The 21,248-nt window shown below is 42.9% G+C and overlaps 1 protein-coding gene across 1 annotated transcript in view; it reads left to right on the top strand.

Annotated features, from left to right (window-relative positions):
- LOC126455950 (juvenile hormone esterase-like) overlaps positions 1 to 21,248 on the top strand; it is a 119,981-nt gene that overhangs the window by 28,905 nt on the left and 69,828 nt on the right. Inside the window, exons 3-4 of the mRNA XM_050091707.1 lie at positions 7,270 to 7,422; positions 12,957 to 13,107. Of these exons, the coding sequence (XP_049947664.1) occupies positions 7,270 to 7,422; positions 12,957 to 13,107 (304 nt within the window). The remainder of the gene's footprint in view (positions 1 to 7,269; positions 7,423 to 12,956; positions 13,108 to 21,248) is intronic.

Here is a 21,248-nt window from a genome sequence, read left to right as displayed (position 1 = left end):
ACTGATCAATCAAGACACTTACAAACTGCTGGGCACACCTCCATTGCATGCCGCAAATGTTAAGTTAACTAGCTATTCAGGTCAAGACATCCCTGTGTTAGGACAGTGCAACCTACTTGCAACATACAAAGGACAAACAAAACTTGTGTCATTTTACGTCCTTCGTTCTTCTTCTGCAGTGAACTTGTTTGGTTTCGATTTATTTAAGTTGTTTAACTTGTCTATAGTAAGTCAGGTCCTATCAGTGAACCACAATGTGCGTTCAGACAGTGTTTCTCGTCTATGTGAAGAATTTGCAGACATTTTTGCAGTGGGCCTCTGTTGCACGAAGAACTATAAAGCACATTTGGAACTGAAAGTAAACGCGCAACCGAAATTTTTCAGAGCGCACAGTGTTCCCCACGCACTGTGTGGTGGGGTCGCAAAAACGTTACACAATTTAGAATCACAAGATGTAATTGAACGTGTGCAGGCTTCTCTCTGGACATCACCCTTAGCAATTTTGCCAAAACCTTCGGGAAAATTGAGACTTTGTGTGGATTTCAAGGCAACAGTGAATCCACAACTAGCGATTGCAATTTTTCCTTTACCCCGCCTGGAAGATCTTTTTGACAAACTGTGCCCAGGCCAATATTTTTCGAAGTTGGACCTAGCAGATGCGTACTTGCAAATACCGGTGGATGAAGAATCCCAGCACATTTTGGTGGTTAACACGCATCTTGGTTTGTATAAATTCAAACGACTGCCATTCGGGTGTGCATCTGCCCCTGCATTGTTTCAGCAATATCTACAAACTGTTGGGGCGTCGGTCCCTACTGCAGCAAACTATCTGGACGATATTGTGATCTCCAGAAAGGCGGAAGAAGAACATTTAGCCAATCTCAGAACATTATTTCAGGTCTTGCGACACAATGGTCTTCGCTTATGGAAGGCCAAACGTGTGTTTTTTGCTAGTGACTTGCCATACCTGGGACATGTACTCAATGCCCAAGGCCTACATCCCAGTCTCATGCACCTCCTTGCCATACAAGACTTGCCTTCGCTGCAGAATTTGAAGCAGCTACAGAGTGTGCTGGGCAAAATTAATTATTACCACAGATATGTGCCGCATGCCTCGTCCATTTCAGCTCCGCTTCATTGCTTACGCCGTAAAGGTGTTCCGTTCGTCTGGACGACAGAATGCGAACGCACCGTTCCGTCCGTTGAAGTCGGCGTTACTTTCCAATACTTGCCTTACGCCATTCGATCCCTGGAAGCCCCTTTTGTTGATGGTGGATGCATTGGATTTCGGCATCGGTGCTGTGCTTGCGCACAAAGATGGCTCACACGATCAACCTATTGCCTTTACATCCAAGTTGCTCTCGTCTGCGCAAAGAAATTATTCACAGATCGAGAAAGAAGCATTGGCACTCGTCTTTGGTGTTACAAAGTTTCATGACTTCTTGTATAGTCGTCACTTTACCATAATCACAGACCACAAACCTTTGACATAGCTTTTTCATCCGAACAAGCCTGTACCTCCACGTACAGCACAGAAATTCATTCGCTGGTCTATTTTCTTCTCGCAGTACCACTATGATATCTTGTATTGGTCCACTGCTAAGCACAGAAACGCCGATGCGTTGTCCCGTTTGCCTTTTGCTGAGGATAGGGCATTCGATTCCTCTGAACTTGCTTGCATGTTCATCGATTCGGAAACCGATGACGTGGTCGAATCGTTTCCGATTGATTTTCATCATGTCGCTACAGCCACAACTGCCGACCCTGTCCTTGCTACCGTTCTGCGTTTTGTTGCTATGCAGTGGCCCTTGTCAAAGTCACGGATCGGGGACCCGTTGGTTCGCCGATTTTGTGCTCAGAAAGAGAGACTTTTTGTTCGACGTGGTGTTTTGCTTTTGCGTTCTAATAATGATCAGTCCAGGGTCGTGGTGCCATGTTCGTTATAGTCCTCTGTTTTAAAGCTTCTCCACCAAGGACATTGGGGTATAGTGAGAACGAAACAACTTGCTCGTCAGCACTGTACCTGGTTCGGAATCGATGCCGCGATTAGGAATATGTGCTCTTCTTGCATGGTGTGTGCCGAACACCAATCAGCACCACCACAGAAATTCTTTGCATGGCCAAAACCCACTTTCCCTTGGCAACGCTTACACATCGATTTTGCTGGTCCATTCTGGAATGCTCGATGGTTGGTTGTGATAGATTCATTCAGTAATTTTCCTTTTGTTGTCCGGATGTCTTCCACGACATCATCTGCCACCATCCAAGCATTATCTGCTATCTTTTGCATTGAAGGTCTTCCACAGACAATTGCTTCCGATAATGGACCCCAATTCATGTCCACAGAATTTCAGTCATTCTGCAAGGCCAATGGTATTCAACATCTGACGTCCGCGCCGTTTTCGCCACAGTCAAATGGTGCCGCTGAACGATTGGTCAGGACTTTCACGTCCCAGATGCTGAAGTTGAAAAAGTCGCATTCTCGGGAGGACGCGTTGTTGCTCTTTTTGTCATCGTATCGCTCTCAGCCCCGAGATGGTAGCTCGCCGGCTGAGTTGCTCCACGGTCGTCCTCATCGAACCTTGATGTCTTTGCTGCATCCGCCGCATCAGGTTCCTGTGCAGCGGCAGACACCTGCTTTTGCTACAGTCGACGTTGTATACTATCGCCACTAACGAGGTTCACGGCGTTGGCTCGCAGGGCGCATTCTTCGCTGCCTCGGCCGCGCTATGTATCTGGTTTTGAGGGCCTCTGGTGAGGTGCGTCGGCATCAGCTGCGCCTCTGTCGTCGCACGTGATCTGCCGCTCCCCGTCTGCTTTCAGCGACGGTGCCGTCCGGTCAGCGCTCTGGGGACCCATCTACTGGCTCGCCTCAGCCCCAGGTGTTACCGACGCTGCCTTCCATTTTGCCCCATGGCGACGCGCCGCCGCCACCGCCGCCGCTGCCTGTTCTCCGGCCGGCGACGCCCGCAGTGGTCGCGCCGCCGCAGCCATCGGGCGCCTCCCTGGGTCAGGCGCCGCCGATCGCTCCCCGGGACCAGTTGTCCTCCGACATGAACCTCTTGCCCGCTCTGGACCATATGTCGTCTTCGCCCGTCGGGTGCTCCGGCCCGATGGAGGTCGACCATTCGGCCCGTCCTGTCTCTCTACGGCCGCATACACCGCATGTTGGCGTGCACCCTGGAGCAGGTTTTCAGGCGTTTCCTAACTCCCCGCGGTCCGAATGGCAGGGTACGGGTGGCACAGCCTCGCCCGTTGTTAGGCTCCCCACCTCGTTGCATACGTCAACATGGGGTCCTCCCCACGACGGACGGCGGCCATATACCACAACCTTCCCGCCGATTTGCGGGGGAGGAATGTGGTATCACCGCCAGACACCACACTTGCTAGGTGGTAGCCTTTAAATTGGCCGCGGTCCGGTAGTATACGTCGGACCTGCGTGTCGCCACTATCAGTGATTCCAGACCGAGCGCAGCCACACGGCAGGTCTAGAGAGACTCCCTAGCTCTCGCCCCAGTTGTACAGCCGACTTTGCTAGCGATGGTTCACTGTCTACATACTCTCTGATTTGCCGAGACGACAGTTAAGCATAGCCTTCAGTTACGTCATTTGCTACGACCTAGCAAGCCGCCATATTCAGCTACTATTGATATTGATATTGTGAATCATTTACCTTGAAGAACGACGTTCATCACTAATTCCTTGTCATGTTCCAGACCCCACGCCAGCCTGCGTGAGCTAAAACGCGTGCATTTCGGTCTCCTCTAGTAACACGGTGTTGGCTCTTCTGCCAACACTACAACAACCATCTGCACGAACAGTTCGACAACGTTTGCAGCAGCATGGACTACCAGCTCGGAGACCATGGCTGCGGTTACCCTTGTTGCTGCATCACAGACAGGAGCGCCTGCGATGGTGTACTCGACGACGAACCTGGGTGCACTAATGGCAAAACGTCATTTTTTCGGATGAATCCAGGTTCTGTTTACAGCATCATGATGGTCGCACCCGTGTTTGGCGACATCGCGGTGAACGCACGTTGGAAGCGTGTATTCGTCATCGCCATACTGGCGTATCACCTGGCGTGATGCTATGGGGTGCCATTAGTTACACGTCTCGGTCACCTGTTGTTTACATTGACGGCACTTCGAACAGTGGACGTTATATTTCAGATGTGTTGCGACTCGTGGCTCTACCCATCATTCGAACCCTACGTTTCAGCAGGATAATGCACGACCGCATGTTGCAGATCCTGTACGGGCCTTTCGGGATACATAAAATGTTCGACTGCTGCCCTGGCCAGCACATTCTCCAGGTCTCTCACCAATTGAAAACGTCTGGTCAATGGTGGCAGAGTAACTGGCTCGTCACAATACGCGAGTCACCTCTCTTGATGAACTGTGGTATCGTTTTGAAGCTGCACGGGCAGCTGTACCTGTACACGCCATCCAAGCTCTGTTTGACTCAATGCCCAGGCGTATGAAGGCCGTTATTACGGCCAGAGGTTGTTGTTCTGGGTACTGATTTCTCAGGATCTATGCACCAAAATTGCATGAAAATGTAATCACATGTCAGTTCTAGTATAATATGTTTGTCCAATGAATACCCGTTTATCATTTGCATTTCTTCTTGGTGTAGCAATTTCAGTGGCCAGTAGTGTATGTTCCCAGTGACTTTGTGAGAGAAATTGGCGTGTCATGATTATAAAAACAGTACGTTTCTACACATTAGACGTATTAAAATGTTTTAACTTTAAGAAGAGTTATATTCTGATGTTTACAAAATTTCAAAGTGCTTACTTTACGAGACAAAGGCTAAAAGTATTATGTTTAGATTTAATAAAAGTGTAAAATAGTTGCAGCGTAAAGTTACGTCCTCTGGTGAGCAAATATTAAACCACAGGGAAGAGCAGAGAGCACTAGCGTACTTTGGACGTCCTGCAGACTGCTCACAAAATCGTGTTTACATATATCTAGTTGCAGTTATTCCATCATGTGTGTCCCTAAATTATCCCTTCTTCATTGTATGAAGGATTACGAGGTTGTTTTCGATATCGTGTGAACTTTTAAACACCGCAGAATATAACTCTCCATCAAGTTAAAGTATGCTGATACTTGTAATGTATCGAACTGTACGGTTGTTGTAGTTTCACCGTTTTATGACACACCCATTTTTGTCACGATGTAATTAGGTGCATAACTTGTAAATCAGCTTGACATTTACTTTTATTTATCATTTGACGATGCTTCTCTACAGCACAAAATTAAGTTATTCGTTCTTTCTATTCTTATACTGTACACATACAAATTTCGTTTTTCATCTACTGTTGTGTGGAAAATTTGTACAGGCGCGGGATAGTCACGCGATCTAAGTTGCATTGCCACGATCCGTGCGGCTACCCCCGTCGGAGGTTCGAGTCCTCCCTCGGTCATCGGTGTGTGTGTGTGTTGTCCCTAGCGTAAGTTAGTTTAAGTTATATTAAGTAGTGTGTAAGCCTAGGGACCGATGACCTCAGCAGTATGGTCCCATAGGAACTTTCCACCACCACCAATATTTGTACATACATCACATCATGCATTAATAACGGAACTTTCAGATCTACTTGTAAATGGCCTAATGTAGAGGCTGAAATCAATTGTAGATTTAATAAACTTTTTATTAATTTTATTAATAACTGGTATGCCTTTTCGTTAAGGGGCTCCAGAAAGGCTCAAAATCATGAAAAGTTCAATTTTTACTTTTTTGCGTTTTCTGAATCTGCAGACTATTACCTTTTAATAGATATATAATTTATTCAATTCCGAAGACTACAACTATTTTTAAATTTTTTTTGAAATGTGTTCTACATGGGCGTGATCCACTGTGGCGCTGTTAAATTGCTGTCAAATGGTGTTATTATTAACGTCCGTGTTCATCAGGTACATTTTAGTGATGTGAGATAAAGTATGTGTTGTGGCTAACCTGTGATGGTTCAATATATATCGCTGGTGTGATTGTCGATTGTTTCATGTTTATTTACTCTGTCGTTATCTCGAAAATATTCGTAATTAATTCTGTTTCTTGAGTCTCTGTTTTGTTGAAGTATAATAATGAGTAAAAGTAAAGTTATTAGAAATCCTCTGAGGCTTTTAAGAAAAGGAGAAATGTTGGAAAGCCAAAGGTATGTGTTATTACTGTAAACAATAAAGACGATAACCAAGTGAGTGAACCTAACCTCTCAAGTACACCTGCCCATAGCAGTATAGCAGTCAAAGTGGGAAAGAAAATACTTCACAGAAGAAGCTTGGTTCAATGAGTGAAAACTATGAATGTTTTATGGGCGAATCGGATGTGAATGAAATATTTGATATGTCGGTTCTCAAAGGAATTTTTTCAAACTGTGTAAGATGTATTCATTGTAGTGAAGTTGGTCTGGAACTCTCCATAATAAAGCACGTAGGACTTGCTAGTGAAATACAACTGAAATGTGATAAGTGTTCATACATGACCACCTTTTGGAACGTGTTCCAGTAACTGCAACTGAAGAAAATGGTAGCAAAATCTACGAACACAACAACGAGCGATGCTTGCTTTAGACAAGGAACGCCTTCGGGCTGCAGACAGGGCTGTAAAGAGTCTAGAAATACAAGCAAGAGTAAACAGGAGGAGGAACAAAAGGAAGCTGGAGGAGGAGTTTGCAGAGGATGAAGATAATTCATCCTATGGACCTGGAATGCACTAAAAAGTTAATCCAATCTTTGTCGCTCGATTCCCAAAACTTTTATTTTCTCATACTAATTACATGTTTTCTAAGGATCTTCCAAACATATTTGTTTCAAACTTTCAGTAAATGTTACACAGTACCATCTGCATAATTTAACACAGCCTTTTTCCAAAAAACTGTATATTTTTGAATATATAAATAAAAAATTGGAAAAAAATGTTGTGAATTTTCATTACAATTGAAAAAAAAAATCATCTTTAATAACTGAACTAAAATTTTGTAAAATCCCTGTGTTAACTTGTAGCCCATATTCCAATAAATAATCTGTAAAAAGTTCAACTTACTATCTCAAATACTTTGTGAGGAAAGATGTAATTTATAAGCGTTATTTTAACATTGCAAGTATAGGGCATTCCGGAGCCCCTTAAACGTAGATAATGTTGAATCAAATTGATATTAAAATCCAACGGAATATCTGCAAGCCTGCCTTCCTCGTAGATTGACGACGGAAACTGAAACAAGTGTCGAGACTTCGGCCATCTGATCGCGGGTCACTGTGTGTGCAGGAGGCAACGCGGAAGCGTCCCTGGAGCGGAATGTTGGACGCGACCGAGGACGGGCCGAGCTGCCTGCAGCACGATGCCTACGCGGACGAGGGGGACGGAGCGGAGTACATGGGCGACACGGACTGCCTCTTCCTAAACGTGTACACCCCTGCGGTAAGCCGTACCAACTCGCCGTTCACCATTAAAAAATATAAACACTACCACTTTCTGCCTCATATTGAATACTTTTGCGTAAATATCCAGCACGTAAGAGAGTGGAGGTGGGTCACCAAAAACTGATTTCTGCGTGGAGGTGAAGCTAGTATTAAATCTTTTGTTATTCCTACTTATTTGCTTCTATTGTCTTCAGAATCCAACGCTGATAGTTCTGAAAGCGTCTGCTGTCTCAATGCGTTCTACCCTTCCTTCACCAGGGAAGACGAATTGAATATTCCAGAATTTAAAACACGAACAGCTGCTAGCATGAGTTTCTTAGAATTAGATACCTTAGGGGTTGCGAAGCAACTCAAATCGCTTGATACGGGCAAGTCTTCAGGTCCAGATTGTATACCGATTAAGCTCCTTTCAGGTTACGCTGATACAATAGCTCCCTGCTTAGCACTCATATACAACCGCTCGCTCGCCGATAGATCTGTACGTACAGATTGGAAAATTGCGCAGGTCGCACCAGTGTTTAAGAAGGATAGTAGGAGTAATCCATCTAACTACAGACCTATATCATTGAGTTCGGTTTGCAGTAGGGTTTTGGAGCATATACTGTATTCAAACATTATGAATCACCTCGAAGGGGACGATCTATTGATACGTAATCAGCATGGTTTCAGAAAACATCGTTCTTTATTCACACGAAGTAATGGCCGCTATCGACAGGGGATCTCAAGTTGATTCCGTATTTATAGATTTACGGAAAGCTTTTGACACCGTTCCTCACAAGGGACTTCTAATCAAGCTGCGGGCCTATGGGGTATCGTCTCAGTTGTGCGACTGGATTCGTGATTTCCTGTCAGGAAGGTCGCAATTCGTAGTAATAGACGGCAAATCATCGAGTAAAACTGAAGTGATATCGGGTGTTCCCCAGGGAAGCGTCCTGGAACCTCTGCTGTTCCTGATCTATATAAATGACCTGGGTGACAATCTGAGCAGTTCTCTTAGGTTGTTCGCAGATGATGCTGTAATTTACCGTCTAGTAAGGTCATCTGAAGACCAGTATCAGGTGCAAAGCGGTTTAGAAAAGATTGCTGTATGGTGTGGCAGGTGGCAGTTGACGCTAAATAACGAAAAGTGTGGGGTGATCCACATGAGTTCCAAAAGAAATACTTTGGAATTCTATTACTCGATAAATAGTACAATTCTCAAGGCTGTCAATTCAACTAAGTACCTGGGTGTTAAAATTAAGAACAACTTCAGTTGGAAAGACCACATAGATAACATTGTGGGAAAGGCGAGCCAAAGGTTGCGTTTCATTGGCAGGTCACTTAGAAGATGCAACACGTCCACTAAAGAGACAGCTTACACTACACTCGTTCGTCCTCTGTTAGAATATTGCTGCGCGGTGTGGGATCCTTACCAGGTGGGATTGACGGAGGACATCGAAAGGGTGCAAAAAAGGGTAGCTCGTTTTGTATTATCACGTAATAGGGGAGAGAGTGTGGCAGATATGATACGCGAGTTGGGATGGAGGTCATTACAGCAAAGACGTTTTTCGTCGCGGCGAGATCTATTTACGAAATTTCAGCCAACAATTTTCTCTTCCGAATGCGAAAATATTTTGTTGAGTCCAACCTACATAGGTAGGAATGATCATCGAAATAAAATAAGAGAAATCAGAGCTCGAACAGAAAGGTTTAGGTGTTCGTTTTTCCCGCGCGCTGTTCGGGAGTGGAATGGTAGAGAGATAGTATGATTGTGATTCGATGAACCCTCTGCCAAGCACTTAAATGTGAATTCCAGAGTAGTCATGTAGATGTAGATGTAGACAGAATGCAATCTTAGTCATTTTTGTGATTTTACTCATGAATGTCAGCAGCTGAAAGACTCCACAAACAAAGAGGAGAGATAGTGTCTTGAGTTCTTTTTGAATGTTCAGCCAGGCTGTTAAGTTTTTAGAAACCACTCTGCTCATAGCGGAAAAAAAAGTCTCAAGAATGTGAAGTGTTCTCTGATGTATGACTTACCCTTCAAGAGCTTAGACAGGGAGCTCGTTCCATATTACACCACAGTTCCAGCAACACACACTTCCAGAAGCACTCTCGAATCCCCTCGTCAATTCCACTCTCCTATTCAATGGATAGGATCTACGATCCTACTACATCCAGCGTAAACCACAAACAAAGCACAGCTAGGTTTTTTCCAACCTTAGGAGGAAAACCTGACAAATTCTGTTTTCCAGCATTCATAATGAGACCTTTACCTTGTAACTTTCTTTAATTAAATAAGAAAAACTTTACGATTACGTTGAATGATTGTCTGAAGTGTGGAATGGATACAAAACTCGAACTATCGTAAAGCGTGACGTAACTGCAAGTGGTATGCTTACCCTGTGTTATTGTTAGCAAAACTTTACACGAATTGATTGGGCAGTGCTACTCCCAGAAATACAGTTACCACAAAAGACATTCAGCCGCTTAGGCACTGAATCCTCTGGCCCTGTTCAAAGCTGATAACTTTGGTCCCTGTGTACATAAAAAAATTAAATTGTCTTACCTCTAAAGCAGCAACGGTGGAATGCGATATATTCTTGTCTCTCATAAAAAAATATAAATATACTAACTACAGGCTCAGCGATGTGCAGTGCTAACGGTAATACTTTGAAATGCACGTGAAATTCTTTTGGCTGATAAACGAGAACCTTTATGAAAAATCCAACTTCTTTGAAAAACATACGACCTGGACAGGGAAGCGCTACTGACTGTGGTAAATTACTAACACTTGAGTTTTTTCAGCAAAATTATATTGCAAGTTAAGTTTGTCTTTTCAAAAACATCTACAACTGAAGTTATATTGCTTAGAATAATATATTTACTAACTGGTCCACAAACAATGAGATTTATACAGCAAGTAGTATCTATCCTCACTAATCCAGCATAAATGCAAGTCATCAAATTATATATAGCTCTGTTAACAAATCTTAGAAGCATTACAAACGCGAAATATCTAACTAGCCTTTTTATCAAATCAGTTTACGTACATTCTGGGGTTACTCAACAACTGCAAATTATCAGCCAACTCATCTATACTAAGGTGCTGGCAAAACTAAAATCGTAATTATTTAACATCTTTACCTCGCTTGCATGAAGACTTCTGCTTCCATGTTTAACAACATTGACATACCTACAATAATCTAACACTTGGTGGCTTCACACAGCACACCGCCAAAACTGCCTACTCCATCGTCTTTCGCTCACAGACAGCTACCTACCACTGTGCGACAAGTGCTCTCTTACTCCAAAACTACAATCTCAGACCAGAAGCAGTATGTTTGGCTCTGCGGTCGTACACAGTCAGCGATCCGCATTATAAAGTCTATCAGAGACATACATCGTTTATAATCTACTAGTTTCATTTTAATTTACATTAATGTGTAGTGTCATATTCGGGTGCCACATACAGGTGTGCCCCAGAAGACTCCTTTCAACCTATAATCCACATTCACCACTATCCTCATTCCCTCATTCACTTCACCTGTCTGCCAGCAGTTAGTCATGAAGCCGTTGAACAACATCTTCCGGACGGCGTACAGTACAATATCAAAGCCTCCATGTTTATCATACTATCGTCACATCATGATCACCTGTTTTAACAGTATCTTCTGACATTCTTTCCTTTTTTTTGACAGCATTAAATGAAATAAATACTTTACGGCTGAAGAGCAGTCAGATACAGCAACCTTTTTGCTTTGGAGGTATGTGATGAAAGAAAAACGGTTGAAAATCCAATTTCGTGGTGTTGTAGTGAAGTATTTGTACAGCAGGCAACACAAATTAAATTTTTGCGACATGAGCATGATTTAATTTCCGTGTGGTTCACTATCTGATGCGAGACTTTTTAATGGGACGCCTTTTTAGTGGCTTACGTATCCGAAGTTATGAAAGCGTGTACAATGTAGTGTGATGGTCATGTTGTCGATGATAATGAAAGCAAACGAAGATGAAGAAATCCCATGGAGGTACATGGCCTTACTAGTATCGAACAAGTACCACAGCGAAAAGCTTCCCAATTGAGAGGTGTACTCCGAATCTCCATTACATGCCACCCACGTATGAAACACTGCATGGATTATTTGGAATTCAGCCGAGGGCAGTAGATGCCAAGGAATTTTGAATCACAGTTTACTTCCGAAACTTCCCGGCAGATTAAAACTGTTTGCCGGGCCGAGACTCAAACTCGAGACCTTTCCATTTCGCGGGCAAGTGTTCTGCCAACTTTTTTTTTTTTTTACGGAAAACATAAAAGGTAGCTGTATTTCCGCAACGGCCTTCTTTTTTTATTCTTTTTTTATTTTTATTATTTTTATTTTTTAACATAAATGAGTATACAGTCTCACCATCAGCAGCAAACCTTTTTTTTAATTTGTTTTGGAGCACAGGAGAAAGAAAAACAAAGAGGCTGCAGATAGAGAGCTATGTGTGAAAAGGATAAACATGTGTAAGGAGAAAAAAAAACTTAGAACCAACTGAGCTACGCAAGCACGACTCACGCCCCGTTCTCACAGCTGTACTTCCGCCAGTACCTCGTCTCCTACCTTCCAAACTTTACAGAAGCTCTCCTGCGAACCTTGCAGAGCTAGAGCTCCTGAAAGAAAGGATATTGCGGAGACATGGCTTAGACACAGCGGAGTGTGCGCTGATATGAAACTTCCTGGCAGATTAAAACTCTGAGCCGGACCGAGACTCGAACTCGGGATCTTTGCCTTTCGCGGGCAAGTACTCTACCAAGGTAGGAGACGAGGTACTGGCGGAAGTAAAGCTGTGAGGACGGGGCGTGAGTCGTGCTTGGGTAGCTCAGTTGGTAGAGCACTTGCCCGTTAAAGGCAAAGGTCCCGAGTTTGAGTCTCGGTCCGACACACAGTTTTAATCTGCCAGGAAGTTTCATATCAGCGCACACTCCGCTGCAGAGTGAAAATCTCATTCTGGCACAGTTTACTTCCGTTTGCAACAAGAAATATCCCTTTATTCCCATTATTTATTTTGGCTTCATACGTCGCAGCGTTGTCAGTTGTGTCCGAATCGTGGCTAAAGAGAAATGCACGATGAAACCTATTGCGTTAAACACAGTGCATTTAAAAACTTCGGTGAATGTTGTCATAAAGCAAAAAAGCATACAAAGAAAACAGATTTATTCACTAACGGTGCAATCTCCGTTCGCCACGATACGCCACGGTCAACGTTTATAAACGAAGTGAAGAGTGTGGCTGTAATCGATCGTAGTATGGATGTCACATTTCTTCGGAAGCTCTCCGCCAAGTTATTTTGACGGCAGCATTCCTGTGACTCTGATGGTTGAACTAGTAGCACAAGTTCTCATAATTAATATTGGTCACTTTGGTGTGTAGAATGTATTGTTGTGATTGACGTGAAGTGACATCTCTCGACGTGTCTCGACAAGAACATATTTTTAATACACATCGAAAGTTTTAGATGCATTTTGTGCTGTTTGGCTCTTACCATTTAAACGACTGCTTTCGACAGGTGAAAGGCGAGCGAGGCTTCCCTATAATAGTGTACATACATGGAGGGGGCTATTCGAGCGGTCATGCCGGTTCGGAGTGGGTCGACCCCCAGTACTTCATGCTCAAGGATGTGGTCGTCGTGACCGTCGCCTACAGACTGGGCGTCTTTGGTAAGTGCTCGGAACACAAGTAAAATGATATTCCTAATCCCATGATAGTTGTGTGCCATTACACTTGTTCTCAGGACTGCTATGAGGAGTAATCGTAAGGTTTTAATTGTTACCTCCAAAATATCAAGCTGCGATCTTCAAAATTTTGTAGTTGCTGTGTTGGGCAACTCTAATTACCAGCAATACAGCCTAACCAGCAGGTTGCCGAAACTTCGGCCCCGCCAGCGACTCTACTGCGGCAAGATTGCCCGTAAATACACTGTCCAAACTCATTAATGTGCCAACCCGTCAAAAGCTTGAGCAGCCACCTTCTGAAGCGCGGACGTGTAAGAAGAGAATCAACAAGAGGAAGTTAGTTAGTTGGTTGCGTGTTCCATTGATCAGTCGCACGGTACGGTAGCCGTTATTGTGAGGAACGTGTCAAGAGCACAAGAAATGCACATATGGTTCAAATGGCTCTGAGCACTATGGGACTCAACTGCTGAGGTCATTAGTCACCTAGAACTTAGCACTAGTTAAACCTAACTAACCTAAGGACATCACAAACATCCATGCCCGAGGCAGGATTCGAACTTGCGACCGTAGCGGTCTTGCGGTTCCAGACTGCAGCGCCTTTAACCGCACGGCCACTTCGGCCGGCTGCACATAAGGTTTTGTATATATATATATATATATATATATATATATATATATATATATATATTAAAAAATCTATATGTATAGTTAAAGATTAATATTTCTGTTATTTACCCCATTCCCTTAAATAGCTCAAAATGCATATACTATTTTTATAGATTTATTTATTCCTATTCAAGAATTCATCTATGATATAGGAGGAGTTGTCAAGGAGATATAATTTCAATTTATTTTTGACGCTATTACTGCAGTCTGTCAGACATTTTATTTCATCTGGTAATTTGTCGAAAATTTTTATAGCAGCATATTTTACCCCTTTCTGTGCCAAAGATAAGTTGAGTAAAGGGTAGTGTAAGTCTTCCTTTTTTTGGTATTATAATCATGAATGTCACTGTTGTTTTTAAACTGGTCCATGTTGTTGAGAACAAATTTCATTAGTGAGTAAATGTAGTATGAGGCTGTTGTAAGAATTCCCAATCATTTAAAAAGATGCCGACATGATGTGCGACTATGAATCCCACACATTATTCTAAATACTTTCTTTTGCCCAGTGAATACTTTTTGTCTAAATGTTGAGTTACCCCAAAGTATTATTCCGTATGACATCAGAGAGTGAAAGTATGCAAAGTATGTTAGCTTACTAATTTCCATATCCTGAAAACTGGCAGTTATTCCGATTGCAAAAGTTGCAGAACGTAGTAGCTTTAGAAGATCCAAACTATGAATTTTACAACCGAGATTCTCATTTATATGTACATCCAAAAACTTAGTATGCTCTACCCTGTCTACTGACTTCTGTTGATGTATATTTATGGAAGGGACTGTACTTTTTGCAGCAGAAAATTGGATGTACTGTGTTTTTTCACAGTTTAGAGCAAGCCCATTTGCAGAAAACCAATTAATGACTTTTCCAAAGCCCTTTTTTTTATCATTTTCAATTGGAGTTTCTTTTACTGGGTTAAAAATGATGCCTGTATCATCAGCAAACACTGTCAGTTCAGCTTCCTTTTTCAGATAGGAAGGGAGGTCGTTCACATATATCAAGAACAGAAGGGGACCCATGATTGAACCCTGTGGAACACATAATGTAATTTCACCCCTTTTAGATGAAGTGGTAAACTTATTTAAATCACTTGACCCATACAACGAAACTTTTTACTTCCTGTTCTGTAGGTATGACTTAAACCACTCATATGCTATTCCATTTATACCATAGAATTGTAATTTCTGTAACATAATGTCATGGTTCACACAATTAAATGCTTTGGATAAGTCACCATAAGGAAGGAACCAAGATGGATGTGGGACTATGCCGACTTCACTGCCATGGGCAGCTGCTCTACGGTTCTCAGTTGAAGATCCACTGAGCAAACTGCCTGATCGAGGTGGTCCCATGGATTCTAAATCCAGGGAGACTAGTGGCCAGTATGGTAAACTCGTCCCGGTGCTCTTCGAGCTGTGGCCGGTTGCGTTGGCTCGCTTGTAGATGCCATCGTACAGAGGAAAAGACAAGTTGCATGCAGGAATTGACATGGTCCCCGAGGGCAGATGCATTCTTGTGCTGATCCACTGACCCTTCCAGAATGACGAGATAACAGAGGGAATTTCCCAGACCATAAGGCTCCCTCCACCGTCCTGGACCCTTCTGACTATTGCTGCAGGGTGTTTGCTTTCAGTCTTTCACGCCGTGGACACGGGCGTCTGTCCGTTGGAACTTAAAACGCGAATCGTCTGGAAAGGCCACCTGTCGCCACTCACTGGACATCCGGCTGCAGTGTACCCATTGCTCAACAGTTGCTTGTCTACTCACCCGTGCACATCTCCACCCCTGTCATCTATTGCCCGTGGTGTACCACAGTTGTCTCGGCGCCCATTTCGGATAGCGCCATTTTAGCATGGACGGTATACTTTAACCACGGCGGCAAGCGAACAAATACAAATTTAACCGCTTCAGAAATGCATCCACCCTTGGCCCTTAAGCCAGTGATCATGCCCTCGTGGACGCCAGATTACTCGCATAACAGCAACTACTACACTGTTTCTCTCATCTCGCTAACATGCTTTACGTACCCTCCACTGCTAGTACAGCTACCAGCCGTCGCTGAGTGGTTATTACATGTTGACGTCGAACATAGTCGGTGATCACATTAATGCAACTGGGCACTGTATTATCCGACTACAAACGGCTTTGTTTCCGAGTGAAAATGCAGCAGATACCACTGAAATGTGCGGCGCCCACTTCGCCACAGACGTTGCATGTCCCACTACAGGCACAGTACTATTTGCTTCCGCTGATCACGTGCCCGCAAGTACATTGCCCGCAAGTGTCACTCCGCCAAAGCTGTACATAAGCGGCCATCCAGCTGCGGAGCTGGCAGATCCAACCGCAGCACCAGTCACGAGCCACAAGCAGCCAGGAGTCGCAGGTGGAGACCTAGCCTCGTCTGAGCAAGGCCTTGGTTAGGCTCCGTGCTCCTGGAATGGTGTACGCCAGTTCACTTGGATACTGTCTTGTTGCCGATTAACTATAGTCAATGAGAGTCATCTGACTGGACTTAGAGTTGCACCAATTACCTGTCAGCAATAATTAACGTCCGTTCAAGTGTTGTTCTCTGCCAACGAACTCATCACATCAGAGATTATTATCCCTCATGTAAATTCAAATCAAGAAGATTTTTATTTTGCGTGTTACCCGATTTAATTACTTTGCGTTCCTGCAGACACTGTTTGTGAGTCGTTTCCTTTGTGTGTTATTGGAATTTTTTTATCTTTTACTTTTTTTGTCGCCAATCTTCTACATTAACACATGTCATGTCATTCTATCCCTTATTCTTGTTGGTGTTTTCCATATGTGTGGTGTGCGTACTGTAAGACCGTCGGTACACACACCATCAGATTATTTGACTTGTCGCTCTAGCGAAGTAGGCGAGCCTCAGCAATATGTCTCGTGGTCTTATCATGGCGTGTTTATCTTCTGCCGTTAGGTCAGACGATAGAAATGCCACTTGCACGCTTAGAGTAGCAGATTGACGGTGACCAACTTTAAACAGAACTTGATTAATTTTCACACACATTTATTAAAGTACTAACAATCATAAACCTTACTTAACTTGATTCTGGATGCTATTTATGATTGACAATCTGAAGTTCCTTTGGTCTTGGTACGTTAATCTTGTTCTCACATATCTCTGATACTTGACGAAGTGTCTATTCATTTATCTTCATGGCTATGTGCAGGAATATGGTAATCTTATTAGGTGCAGACTGAAACTTGAGTACAGACTAATGCAGACTGTCTAATCGATGGTCTGTACACTCGTTATAATACCTCGAGCATTCAGGTATCACTGCGCGAGTGTGATCCGCGAGGAGAAAAGGTTCTACGTTAGCAGCAATCTCATTGGCTGCGTTACATATTAATACTCGGATCGGCGGAAGCAGAATTTGGTCCGTCTCTAAGACAGCGCCGTCTCGTGGTTCGGAGACGGACGAGTGCTGCGCCTGCGCTGTTATGATTAGTGGGGCGTGTTCTAGTGGGAATGTTGTGTACGCGCTGACTACGCGGAACTATGTACACAACAATATGTTCCTCCCTTCTCTGAATCTGCAGAGAACCTCCTCATTCGTTGTCTTATCAGTCCACCTGATTTTCAGCATTCTTCTACAGCGCCACATCTCGAACACTTGGCTTCTCTTCTGCTCCTGTTTTTCCACTGTTCATGGTTCACTACCACACACTGCTGTGCTTCAAACGTACTTCTTTCATCAAATTATGGCCAAAGTTTGATGCCAGTAGGCTTATATCAGACTGATGACCTCAGATGGTGAGTCCCATAGTGCTCAGAGCCATTTGAACCAAATCATCCGAGCACTTCGTTCTTGGTCTTCCACCGTTGTTGTTGCCTCTTGGTTCTTGTACAGATTGTATATTATCCGTCTTTCGCTACAGCTTACTTCTATTTTTATCAGAATTTTGAAAATTTTACTCCATTTTACATTGGTGAACGCTTTTTCTAAGTCGACGAATTCAATGAACTTGTCTCGATTCTTCTTCAACCTTGCTTCCATTATCAATCGCAACGTAAGAAGTGGCTCTCTGGTGCTTTTACCTTTCCTAATGTCAAAACGATGGTAATCTAACACATTCTCAATTTTCTTTTCGATTCATCTGTATAGTACAAATATTCTTGTCAGCACCTTGGCTGCTTGAGCTGTCAAGGTGATTGTGCGATAATTCTCGTAATTGTCGGCTCCTGCAATCTTCGAAATTCTGTGGATTCTTAGGAAAGTCAGATAGTTTATTGACGGACTCATACATTCTACACATCAACATGAATAGTCGTTTTGTTGTCACTTAGTCCTAACGATTTTCGAAATTCCGCTGCAATGTTATCTAGTCCTTCTGCCTTATTTGATCTTAAGTCTTCCAGAGCTCTTTTAAATTCAACGTCATCCATATCGACTCCAAGGTCCTCTTCTAAGACGTCATCATATAAGTCGTCTCCCTCAGAGACATTGATTGAAATGCATTGAGAGGTTTAAGAGGTTTTAATGCGATTCTGTCTGTTTTAATTATTCGAGAGTTGACCGTCTGGTTTTAAACTTTCTTTGCTTTTTGCGTTTAATTTGATTTGGAAACCGTTGAGATTAAACTTAACATATACATGGGTGGACATGAGAAATGAAAGGTTGCGATAAATTTTTCATGTGTGATTATTACTTTAAGTATGAAATATTCTGTTGCAGATTAATAAAAATGAATTCTTTGAATATTCCAAAATAATGATCCCAGTTTTACTTTTATTCAAGTACTAAAGCTATTTGTGCAAGAATGAAAATATTATTGTCCATCGAACTTAGCAATCATTTTCACGTTGCAGTGGATTTTTGTTTAACTGGAGATACCCCGACTAGCTTTGAAGCATAAGACTATCTTTACTATATGAAAATGTTTTCTTTTTTTATATGCTGCTAAGCTCTCATGAAAATTATCCACTTTTAAATACACTTTACGATATGTTCAGAATTTATCACTTTCTTGAATGAACATTTACAAAATCTGCAGCTTGTATCCACCTGTGAATGCACAAGATAAAATTCACTATCTCTTTTTATTCTGCGTCTGGAATGCTGTGAAAAGAAACACTTTATTATTTTCCTTCACCTCTACCTGTACCCTTTTTAGGATGTGGTCGTTATTGCGATCGAATATTTAAATCTGCCGCTGCTGCCGACTGCTCGCTCGCGGCGCAGCTCCGCACCGCCAGCGATATCCAATAAAATGCTGGAATTTCTTAAATCAAATGGGTAATATCCGGTGCGAACTTTGCAGTAATTGTGACAAACAGATTTTACTAGATAAATATATTTTAATAGAGACAGTTAAAATCTTTACACACCTCTTACAATCCCAGCTACAAATGGCATCGATCATCGACTTAAGACAAATGAAGACTACCTAAGAGCCTAATGCAACGTCACGGGTTCCTCTCCCATTCAGTCCGTGCAGAAGACAAGCGATTCTATTACAATATATTGCCTATTTATATTTTAACTAATTATTGTACAGCCTTCGTCATTTTTAATTACATATCGTTTCTACTGTGGCGGTTTTCACATCATCCGCCACAGATTGTATTTCACAGTCTTTGAATAATCATTTATAAAAGCAAAATTCATAATTATATTTTCCCTCACAAAATTAAGTGTCCTTTTGAAGTTCAATGAACAGAAATACATATAAATTATTTGTTACAGTGAGCATTATAGATCGAAATGTTCTTTTAACTTTCACGTTGGAGGCGTGCTGCCAGAGAACGTTACAAGGTATATCGATTTCTATTCGGAACGGAGAGTACGAGCTGATATATCCTATTCGGGACCCTTAAGGCGCTGAAGTGTTTTACTTCATCACTGCTTGGGAATCTTATTTTGGGTGTGTGGAATCACCGAATGTCACAAGAGTGACATTCAGATTGCAGGCATTCACCCTCCAACAACACATTTTTCCGAACGATGAATGACTTAGTTGGGTCGAATGACCAGCAGCTTATATTCAGTGTAAACAAATGTAGAGTATTGTGCTAAAATAGGCCGAACGATTCCTTATAGTCTGTTTACGTGATTGCAGACTAATCACTAGAAACATTCTACCCGCAGTTGACCCGTAAATTGACTACAAAGATCTGCGGCAGTTGCGACTAAGATTCTTAATACCATCGTGAAAGGCTCTGCGGTTAGATTACTTGAAACAATTATAACCATAAAGTGTCTAGGTATCTGACTAGTGAGGATTAAAACTATTTCTGGGAATGACATGTACTACACTAAATCTACCCAAAATGGTTTGCAACACATTCGCTCATTCATGTCTCGAGTGCTAATCACCAGTCTGAGACTGATGGGCGAGCTAAAAAGATCCAGAGAAGAGCAGAGCAATTTTTGACACTTTTTAAGTAAACTAGAGAATGTCGCGGAAATACTGAAACAATCATCTAAGAACCACCTATCCAATTTTCCTTCGCTAAAGTTGTGCAAATACTGAACACATCTCCAGTAGCAGATGGTTCAAGAGAGGCGTTCAGCAGCACAGATACACTTAGTGATTAAATTCAGAGAGGGTGATTTGCATGAAGAGTGAGACAATGGGAGTACATTTCCTTTGGGTGGTTGGTTGATCTGTGGGAGGGGACCAAACAGCGAGGTCATCGCTCCTATCGGATTGGGGAAGGATGGGAAAGGAAATCGGCCGTGCCCTTTCAGAGCAACCATTCCGAAATTTGAAGGTTTGAACCGTCGTCCTCCTGAACGCCAGTCCAGTGTGCTAACCATCACGTCACCTCGCTCGGTACATTACTTTTTTCTCTGTATAGCTCATGAAGTGAATGCAATGTAAGATGACAGAAACTCGCGTTCGTATCTCGCACGCTATTTACTGGTAGAGCAGAAAAGATGGAAAGGAGATGATAATGCTTCGTGAAGTACACTACTGGCCATTAAAATTGCTACACCAAGACGAACTGCAGATGATAAACAGGTATTCCTTGGACAAATATTTTGTACTACAACTGACATGTGATTACATTTTCACGCAATTTGGTTGCATGGATCCTGAGAAATCAGTATCCAGAACAACCACCTCAGGCCATAATAACGGCCATGATACGCCTGGGCATTGAGTCAAACAGAGCTTGGATGGCGTGTGCAGGTACAGCTGCCCATGCAGCTTCAACACGATACCACAGTTCATCAAGTGTAGTGAGTCGTGTGTTGTGACGAGCCAGTTGCTCGGCCACCATTGACCAGACGTTTTCAATTGGTGAGAGATCTGGAGAATGTGCTGGCCAGGGCAGCAGTCAAACATTTTCTGTATCCAGAAAGACCCGTACAGGATCTGCAACATGCGGTCGTGCATTATCCTGCTGAAATGTGGGGTTTCGTAGGGATCGAATGAAGGGTAGAGCCACGGGTCATAATGTTATATAGCTAGAGAAGGCCGAAATGCA

The sequence above is a fragment of the Schistocerca serialis genome, chromosome 2, assembly GCF_023864345.2.
Source record: "Schistocerca serialis cubense isolate TAMUIC-IGC-003099 chromosome 2, iqSchSeri2.2, whole genome shotgun sequence".
Lineage (NCBI taxonomy): Eukaryota > Metazoa > Arthropoda > Insecta > Orthoptera > Acrididae > Schistocerca > Schistocerca serialis.
Note: the sequence above shows the minus strand (reverse complement) of the source record. Positions and strands in the feature narration are given on the sequence as shown.